The 10428-nt window shown below is 43.8% G+C and overlaps 1 protein-coding gene across 1 annotated transcript in view; it reads left to right on the forward strand.

The window, feature by feature from the left end:
* Nucleotides 1-9853, forward strand: part of Snx24 (sorting nexin 24) — a 131943-nt gene extending 122090 nt beyond the window's left edge. Inside the window, exons 5-8 of the mRNA XM_051200743.1 lie at nt 1364-1396; nt 1916-1980; nt 2192-2223; nt 8383-9853. Coding sequence (XP_051056700.1) covers nt 1364-1396; nt 1916-1980; nt 2192-2223; nt 8383-8595 — 343 coding nt within the window. The 3' untranslated portion in view covers nt 8596-9853. The remainder of the gene's footprint in view (nt 1-1363; nt 1397-1915; nt 1981-2191; nt 2224-8382) is intronic.
* Nucleotides 9854-10428: the final 575 nt, after the last annotated feature.

A 10428-nucleotide genomic window follows, 5' to 3' on the forward strand; every position in this document is an offset into this window, starting at 1 on the left:
GCAGCAAACTGGGCAGAGCTAGCCTCTGAAAGCAGTTAGCAACACCCCAGGCCAGTCAGTCAGTCCCCAGAGATATAAGGCAACACAAATCTAGCAGGGCACAGGGATTTGCCATTCTTTCCCTCTGTCTCCAGCCCATTCCTGAGATCAGGTTGAACCTTGGCAGTCTACAGAGTGCAGGGCAGTAGATAGATACCTTTCGCAGGTCCCAATCAGCACTGTTGACTCAAGGTTACTTGCTACTCACTCCAGAGCCTGAATTATATTCCATACTCACCAAGTGATCTATGTGGCCGGTGTGTTCTGTCCCAAGCTGTGTATGTGTGTTTCCTGGGACCGTGGGTTTATAGATGCTCTTGAGTTTTACACAGCAACATTAACAATTACAGTGAATGAGGTCTTCTTCTATAATAACCCCAAAATTGTAATAAGGTGTAGATGGAATTTTCTGTCCCACCTGGTCCCACAGCCATTTAGTTCCAGAAAAACATACAGAGGCTTATATTAATTATAAACTGTTTGGCCTATTGCTTAGGCTTATTACTAACAAACTCTTACAACTTAACCCATAATTCTTATCTATGTTTAGCCACATGGCTTGGTACCTTTACTCAGTAAGGCGTTCTCATCTTACTTCCTCTGTATCTGGCAGGTGATTGCTTCCCTGCCTTTCCTCTTCCCAGACTTATCCTAGTCTGGTAGCCCCACTGGACTTCCTGCTTGGCTACTGGCCAATCAGCATTTTATTAAACCAATACAAGCGACAAATCTTTACAGTGTACAAGAGCATTATCCCACATCATTAATGCTGTGTGATTTTTTTTAATTTTTGAAAATCCATTTACTTTATATCTTTAATTTAAAAACAATCCCATTTTACATATCAATCCCCCTCCCCCATCCTTATCACTCCCATCCTCCCATGCCCCCTACCAACCCCTCCAACACCCCTCACCCACTCCCCAAGCATAGTGAGGCCTTCTATGGAGGATCGTCAAAGTCTGTCACATAATTTGGGGGAGGGCCTAGGCCCTCCTCCATGTATCTGGGCTAAGAGAGTATCCCCTTCATAGGGGCACTAGGGATAAATAAATACTGGTTTCACTGTTAGAAGTCCCATGGACTTCCCAGAAGGCTGTGTGATTTTTAAGTGATCTTAAGGAAAATTGAAATGCCCAGAGTCTTCCAGGCTGAAGATTTCTTAGAATGAGTTATCAGCCATGCTGAGGCTCAGTACAAACTCAACTTTTCTGTTGTTTCCCAATCCAGTACTAAGGATACTAACATTTTGCTTTGCTAGCACAAAAATATTGGCCCAACTTAATTGTTTTTTTTTTCTTTCTTTCTTTTCTAAAATTTTCAGATCTTTTGATGAGACAGAATCTGAAGAGTCAAGGTAAGAACTAACACCAGTCAATGAGGAGTTATAGAAATCAATACTAGAACTGTAGTTTGTTCAATGTCTAACTACCCGTAATATATCTGTTTAAAGTCATGTTTCTCTTGAAAACCTCTGTTGGATATTGGTTTTAAGATGATAAATATTTGACAGGAATTTCCAGGGTTAACTGCTTATAATTGGGAATAAAAAAGTTAAGAGCCCCACATGGCTTCACGCAAGTAATAAGAATACTGTTTTACTTACAATCAAATCACAGTTTCGGAAAGTACTTTCCAGCAGTGATATTTACTGCATAGATGAGTGTCTGTCTCATATCCCAGAGAGAAATATTTGGAAGGCAGGTGCAGCGCCCATGACTTCCCTCTGTGTGTTTGCTGTTATTCCTCCACACTGGTAGATGCAGAGACCTAGAGACATCCCACACAGCAGTTTGATCCCCTCAAAGCTAGTTTGTAGTGTTTTCTGTTTACCATCGTCCCCTGATGCTGACATGCCTGTTTTTGACCTTTCCAGCAAGCTGTCCCACCAGCCGGTGCTGCTGTTCCTTGGGGATCCATACGTCTTGCCTGCAGCCAGTGGTAATCAAACCTGTCATCTGCTAACAGCTCTTTACTGATCTGCCCCCGCACCACATAAACCACGTTTGTAATACGGGTCTAACAGAGTGACATCGGTCCAGGGCTTAATCATCTGCCAATAAACCAGTGCTCTTGGTGTAAGAGACATTTAGAATTTTAATTGGGGCCGGCCTTTCAGGAGGAAATGTAATTTTTCTTTCTCTCTTCCTAGCCTATTTTGAATTAGAGAAAGAAGGGATAAAGGTATTTATTTTTCTTCTCTCTCTTTTGTGGTGTTTTTTAGACTGCTGCTTGTTTTTAATCTAGATGTCAGAGTTCAGGTTGAAGGTCCTAGTCTTTCTTTAAAAAATGCTTCCTTCCAAAAGCCATGTGCATACATTGCATATATTCCTGTGCTTCCATTTAGGTTTCAATGTCTTTGATGATAGACTATATATTTTTAAGTTATATACTTTAAATACAACTAATTGATTTAAGTATAACCACAATCAATATTTTAGCATGCATCTTCTTTTGGTTCCAATTCCCTAGAGTCCCTCTTAGTGTTCTCCTATGCGTCGTCATTCCCAGAGGACATTCTCAGACATCATCTCAGTTTGCAAAGGGCCATATAAAACAGGCTCAGCAGGTCCTATCACTGGCTAAATGGGGAAATTCCGACTTAAAGATTTTGGTGACTTGCCAGGCTCAGATGTCCCTTTTGAGGTCCAGGTTTCCCTTCTTTGCTTTTATTGTATCTGGTCTCCTACCTCTGAAAATCACAAATATCAAGCCACAGGAAAGCATACATGAAGGATCTATTGTTTCTGTCAACAAAACCTTCCTATGAGCTGGAGGTAGGAGTGTCTTCAGATCACCCACTTATCTACCAGTAAAGGGAAGGTGACCAGAACGCAGACGTAGATCACTAAGAGACTCGTCTGACTCTGTTCAGAGAGTTGCCTCAGTTGCAAAGAATATGGCTTTTGGTGTACATCTTCTCAGTGAGGAGCAGTTACTGCTCTTAAGGACTGCTTCCTGTTAACATATTTATATTAATTAATTATTAGGTAATGTAGTAGCTGGTGTTGTATCACAATCTTCTGTTTAGCAAATAGAGTAAACCTAGTCTAAATGGTCGTATTATCTTTTTAAAATGGCTCCATAGGTAATTGTCCCAGAATTGTCTCTGTTGAGATAGTTCATATACCTGTCAGATAGTTTCTGTAGTGGGGGAACAGAATGATGACTGGCCAGGAACAGCCAGGGGCTTGGTGGAAACTGGGAACAGGGTTGGGTCGTGCATTTTGTGATCCATACATCCAGTTCTTTAAGCTTATTAAGCAGCACATAGTACACACTTGACAGCGGAAACCAGAGGATACTTCTGGGAGGCAACGTCAGGACAGATGTGCAAAGCAGGAAGATTAAGGTGTGTGTATCGTTCGTTGGTCACTTGATAGTGTGGCTCAAAATAAGGGAAAGCGTATTTGAGAGTAACTGAATTAATGGGTTTGGTGGACAGGAGGCCTACCCTCAGGTTATAGTCTTAAACTTTTTGCAGACCCAGTTGTAGAAATCAGACTTCTCTGACCCTTGAGAAATGTTATCTTACCACACTGTGTTCATAAGATGCCTTTTAGCGAGTAGAAGTCGTTATTCCTGAAAATACTGAATGTGGAAATCTGGAGATTTACTGACCCCCCCCCCCCCCCATTTACAGCTACTGCCTTTACATTTCAGACATTCTGCCTAAATGTCCCTTTATAAAATAATAATGGCTTTTTGGTAAAAAGTTTGCCACTCAAGGATAAAAATTGGAGTTCCACCCCACAGAACCTACAGGGGAAAAAAAAAAAAAAAAAGCCAGGCATGATGGTGCATTTGTAAGCCAGCACTTTAGAGGTGGACAGGAGGATCCCTGGAGCTCACTGGCTAGGCAGCCTAGCTGGTCAGTGTGCTGTTCATCACTGAGACCCTATCTTAAAATGCAAGGTGGAATGACACTGGAGGTTGACTTTTATCTTCCAAATGCATGTACATACATGCACACACTCGAGTGTGTATGCACACTCTCAAGAGCGCGCATGCACTTACACACACACACACACACACACACACACAGAGAGAGAGAGAGAGAGAGAGAGACAAAGAAAAAATTAACATCACAGACTCAGGACTGATAGCTGGGAAACCAACACAGGACCGACCCAGACCCCCTGAATGTGGTGTTAGTTAGGAGGACTGGGCAGTCTATGGGGCCTCTAGTAATGGATCAGTATTTATCCCTAGTATAAGAATGGACTTTGGGAGCCCATTCCACATAAAGGGATACTCCCTCAGCCTAGACACATAGGGGAGGGCCTGGACTCTGCTCCAAATGATATGACAGACTTTGAAGATCCCCAGTGGAAGGCCTCACTCTTCCTGAGGAGCAGAAAGAAGTTGGGATAGGGGGTTGGAGCCGGGGGGGGGGGGGGGGGGGGGGGGGGGCAGGGGGAGGAGAGGAGAGAGAGGGAATTGGGATTGAAATGTAAAACAAGCTTGCTTCAAATTTAAATTAGAAAAAAAGAAGCTGATAAACTGATCATTACCTTCTTAGCTTTTGACATAAAAGTCAAGAGAATACCCTCCATTTTAAAGACTGTCCTATTTCTGCTTTGTTTATGAGTGCCTTGCTGTGCATATGCACATGCACCATCTGTGGGCCTGCAGAGGATCCTGAATAGCAGTTGTAGATGTAGTTTGTGAGCCCCCATGTGGGTGCTAGGAACCAAACTCAGGTCCCCAAGAGCAGCCGGTGCTCTTAACCAGTAAGCCATCTCTGGCCTCCAGAGAGAACTCTCTTGATAGCCTCAAAAGCACATGTTTTGACCTTTGTCTTAAATTTTCTGGAAAATACAAAACAACCCTTTCCAAGGACCCAGCTATCCTCAGGGTGGCTGAACATTCTGGACAGTTCTCTCCTTTGCCCTTTCATCAGCTTTAGGTGTGCTGGCCATATCCTCTCCCTTCAAACGCTGTCTCACCCTTGGCTTTCCCATCAAAGGCTGGACGCTGCTCACTGAGCTTTTCCTGAAATAAGCCACTGCTCCTGGCCTTCAACTACCCCATCCATTCAACTGAGAGGCGGTATTGTGCTTCCAACACAGACACTTGCTGAGGTTCGCAAGAACTCTGTGGTCTACTCCAGATCATCTATCCTCATGGACTCTGCTTGGTGCCAGCTACTCTGCAGTTCATTCTGGGCCTCAAGTGCACCTACCCTGCCAACTCTACCCCCAGGGCATCTGCCCTGCCTACCCTACCCCCGCCAGGGTACCTACCCTGCTAACCCTACCCCCAGGGCATCTGCCCTGCCCGTCCTACTGACCCTGCCAACCCTACCCCCAGGGCACCTGCCCTGCCCATCCCACTAACCCTGCCAGCCCCAAAGGCTCTACCCTCAGGGTATTTGCCTTGACAACCCTACCTCCAGGACTCCTGCTGCTTCCTCCTTGAATCTTCTGGTTGGCATGTTTGGGAGGGCCTTGTGTTGATTGTCATTGCTTTGAAGCCTTTACTTCCTCCTTCTTGGAACCAGCTTTGTTCTGTTGTTGTTGCTTGGGGTGAATGTTCATTAGATAGAGAACTGCCACTAAAAATAACAAGAAATGTATTCCATGTTGTAGTCCTTACCCTCTCCTCCCTGTGGTAAACAAAGGAAAGAACAGTCTGGCAAGCAGGAATGGACATTGTATTCGATCGTAGCCATGGGGAGGTCTGAATCTAAAGTTTGAAGTTCGGTGGACCGAGGAGTGGGGACAGGCACAAAACCGGTTACCTCACCGGTGACCATTAGATTGGCAGGCCCTCCAGTCTATCCATTTTTCCTCAGAGAAACCTGTTGGCTTCCTGCAGTAGAAATGGCTGCAGACTATGTCCTCTAGAGGGCCTCTCCACTGGCTTCTCCCTGTGCAGGGGACACTTTCTCCTGGACACCTCATAGCTGCCTCCTAGGGCACCTCATTCAGGCCACTCAAGCAGCCCTTTCCTGCTGAGCCTTCTTTCCCTTTCCTGTCCCCTGGCCTGTAACCTGTGTTCTGCCTTGTGTCCTTTCTTCTAAACTTCTGTCTGACATATTAATCATGGTATAGATTTACTCATCGGACATAACAGGGTTTTCATTGTTGTTTTATGGGACTTCGTTGAATCCACTTAAATATGTTCATGGTGTAAATTAACTGTATTTAAGTAGATTTTCAGGTTTCAGATGGCAAAGGATAAGAATATGCTACCTGTGTGAAATATGTTTAGATATGTTATTGAAAGTTAGTTAGTGGTTCAATATATTAATAACTGTATGAGAAATAAATTTAAAGTTAGAATAGCTAGACTATTTCTTCAGATATGCAGATATATTTAAAAGCCTGCTGAAGGCTTTTAAAGCTCTGACCTATAAAAGTGTGTGTGTGTGTGTGTGTGTGTGTGTGTGTGTGTGTGTGTAACAGAAAGGCACTTAGAAAGCCAGTGTCATCAGCCAGAACTCAATATTCATGCAGTACACAGATTTGTTTAAACATTTTATTTGTATCATTTGCTTGCTAGCGCCTATTCCATAGCCTGGACAGAGGCTGTATTTATACTTCCGGTAACTAGGTGGGTGTATGGCACATGGTAATGGCCAAGTGTTTACTGAGTATGAGGCCCAGCCCATGAACTTGGTTTCACTCGCCAACTTTTCAGTAACCTGCAAAGAAGGTGCTGGGGAGAAGTCCTCTTTACCACTGTTAAAACAACTCAGCTGTGTTCATAGGTCTGGGAAGTGACCCCCAGTGTGCAGCCATTTCAGTAAACATTTGCTAAGATAAATCAGTGTATCCTTGACTAGCCTTAAAGGTGTTTCAAACTCAACGGGGCCCAAACTGAAGTGATTGGCTTCTAGTTCACTCTCCTTCCTCAGCTTCTCTCACAACCCTCTGGCTTAGTCAGACAGAAACCCACGGAGCTCCTGTGGTGACTTCACGTATTATTAGTTATCTCCTCCTACTGCCCTCTCTCTCCTCCTCCATCTTCCTTCTCCTTTCTTCCAGCCTTTCTATGAGACAGGGTCTTTGAATATAATCTAGGTTGTCCTTGAATTTGGGGTCCTGGGATTACAAGCACACACCACCCCCATCTAGCTCGATCCTTGACTTCTCCCCTTTCTCTGCTAGTCACTTGTCAGGTCACATCCTTCATTTCTCTAGAATCCATCCACTTTTCTGTGTCCTGCATCAGGACCTCCCTCGGAACTGTAGCAGTAACCAAACTGACCTGTGTCCCCTTCACACTTGCTTCGGTCCATCCTCTGCATGGTGGTCAGTCAAAATTTCATGTTTTGCTTCAACATAAAACCCCTCAATGGCCTCCAGAGCACCAGCCCCCTCCCTGCATCAACCTCCACTGATGATGACTCTGAACCCTCTAGGCTCCCTTGACATAGACTGTTCTGTAGCTTCCTATTCCCCTGGGGCCTGCGCACCTTCTCTGATGAAGCCTAGTCCACTTGTACGTGACTTTACATGGTAGGCACTCCATAGAGAATGGATGTATAGAAAGACGTATTCAGGAATCGGTCCATTTGCATAGAAACTCTTTTCAGAGTGGTCAGCCTTCTCCTAAGTCCTGACATAATTGTCTACAGATCGAATTGTAACCCTGAATGCCTGAGTCATGAGAAGATTGATCCCCCTGCACAGTCTGCTATACCTTACCTGCTCTCACACCAGAAACTAGCTCAACATACTGTGTGTACCTCCGTATTCCCTTTGTGCCTTCTACAAGAGTGAGGCTGGTTTCTCAAGCTTGACAGAATGACTTTTGTTAGAATTTTGCCCTTTGGAGCTAAAATACAGACCCCCATCTTTCTACTCTCCAGAAGCACGCCCATAACAAGTCCATACACGACAACTTGGCCCAAGTGGCTCCCTAAGCCTCAGTGAAAAAACCGCAGCCAAGTATTCCCCGTAGAAATCTTGGAATTCCTTCAAGTGTATTGAGACTTCGTTAGAAATTGAATTGCCAGCGTAATCCATCTTCCTTGTGAGGAAACATCCAGATAAAGAGCCAGGGCCTAGCGGCATTAACCATTAGAAGAGCCGCCTGAATGGATAACATTACAAATCTGGCTGTGCAATCCTGCAGTACCTGGTGGGAGCCAAAATGGCCTCTGGCTGACAAGCACAAATGGTAGTGCTCCTCGGCCATGAGAGAATATGCCCAAGTAGTAGCCCTGGCCTCTGACACTGTGGCCTTGATCTCTGACCTACTTTCCTGACCAAGGGCAAATGGCTCTGTCATGTGGACTCCAGAGAGATGTGGTGGCTCCGACCTTTGTCCATAAACACAATTATACATTGTTGATGCACGTTAAGAAAAGTGGCTTTCCTTTTTCTTTTTCAGATTTTCCAAATGTGGTCATTGAAGGAGTTCTTCATGGGATATTTTACTCTCATCTGCAGCCCAGGTAGACATCCTACCTGGCTGGAAGAAGCTGAAGCGAGTTTCAGTGTCAATGGCAAGAATATCTATCTGATAGCTCTACCAACTTACCTGAAACTCCGTGACACCATAGCTCTGGCTAGTGGGAAACTTCACAGTCTAGCTTCCTTCTGAACAGGGGTGTTTCTATTAGAATGGTGCTTTTAAAATTAGAAACTGAACCAGGGCAGCAGCGTCAGTTTAAGGTCAATTGTTTGAGCAAAAGGGAGGTTCCAATATAGGAAGTCGGGACCAAGAGGCCACTGGGGAGTCTTGGGAGCAGCGAGCGCCACCAGAGCCAGCTTCTGCTTCAATTGCACCATCTGCTAATTGGAAATCATAGCTTGAGTCATGCTGACACTGATCAACTTTGGTGGCCTTAGTTTACAGACCTTGACAACACTCATCTCAGCAGGGGATACTGTATCCAGGGGTGCTGGCACCAGAAGAGGGTCCTGGGACCCATTGTGCTAAGTGTGAGAAAAAGACCACACTGGAAATTGAATTGTACTGACAATAGAATGCATTGAAGAACAGAATGCATTCTAGTTTCCATCACAGTGGAGTTGCCTCTCACCTGCAGTTTGGCTTCCAGCATCGGTGCTTGAGATGAAATAGGGTGTTGGCACTATCCGTGAGCGTCTCCTAGGAAGACACTATGCAGGAAGTCTGGACTCCCATTTTTAACTCTAGTGTTGGAAAGCATGAGTGCTCCTCTGAAGACCAGCTGACACCCCTGATGAAGTCCCAGGGGCCATTTCCTATAGAAAGTACACACTCCAAACACTAGAATCACACTGCAAAGTTCTTGTTCCAGTGGGAGTCAAATGTGAATTGACAGCAGCTGCAACAGGACCAGATGTACTGTCTGTGTCTGGGTTTCCTCCACAGTATACACCATCTTGGTATAGCCACGAGCTTTTGTGTGGTTGTTCTTATAGGTTTCTTTTTACTGACATCACGTATGGATTAATGTGAGTTAGGTGTTTGATGCTGTCTCTCCACTGGATGTCACACAGATGGTCATCTTTGCTTAGTGACAGATCTGAGCATATGTCTACCTGTGTGTATGTATGTATGTGCTGATGAACAACCTACTTATGGTGTGGATTTTCATACATTTAAATGTTGGAGAAAATGTTGACAATTGAAACTACCATGTCATGAATTTTTATTAGAGTCTAAACCTACAGATTGAAAGCCTGCTGCAAACTTTAAAGATACGTTTTTATGATTGATTGTGTAATTACTTGTTAGGAATAAAGTAATCAAGTGTTATCAGCGGAAAGAAAAAAACAACTAAATGGTGAAGTACTAGAGATACTTTTTTAAATGTTTTTATGTTATTAGCTATTTTGAGTTAAATAAAAACAAATAAAAGTATTTGAATTTGTGTTTTTCCTAGAATAACTGGAGGAATAGATTGTGTCTCTTTCTACATATGCACAGTACATAAATATAACCATTCTCATGTTTCACTAGACATATATTTCTGTTCTGGTGGAATAGTACATTACTGCATGTATTATTAAGCTAGCTGCTACTCATTAAATACTTAATGATTGACCAAGTTAAAACTTTTTTAAATAAATAAAGACCAAACATATGGTGGTATGTTTCTTTTAACTGATATTGGTAGCTCACAGGTAGCTCACACCTCTGAGGCAGAGGCAGGAGGATCACTGTAAGTTTGAAGCCAATCTGGTATAGCTAGCTAGGTTCAGGCCAGCCAGGAATACATAGTGAGACCTTGTATCAAAACCAAGACAAAGATAAACCATTCTTTTCTGGAAGTTAACTCACATATTAGCAATGACCTTTTTTAAAAATGCATTTAAACATTTAGTATATGGGCTAGAGCGATGGCTTAGTGGTTAATAACAGCTTAAGAGCACTGGCTGTTCTTCCAGAAGTCCTGCGTTCAATTCCCAGCACCCACAGGGTGGCTCACAAGCATCTGAACCATCT

The sequence above is a fragment of the Phodopus roborovskii genome, unplaced genomic scaffold, assembly GCF_943737965.1.
Source record: "Phodopus roborovskii unplaced genomic scaffold, PHOROB, whole genome shotgun sequence".
NCBI lineage: Eukaryota > Metazoa > Chordata > Mammalia > Rodentia > Cricetidae > Phodopus > Phodopus roborovskii.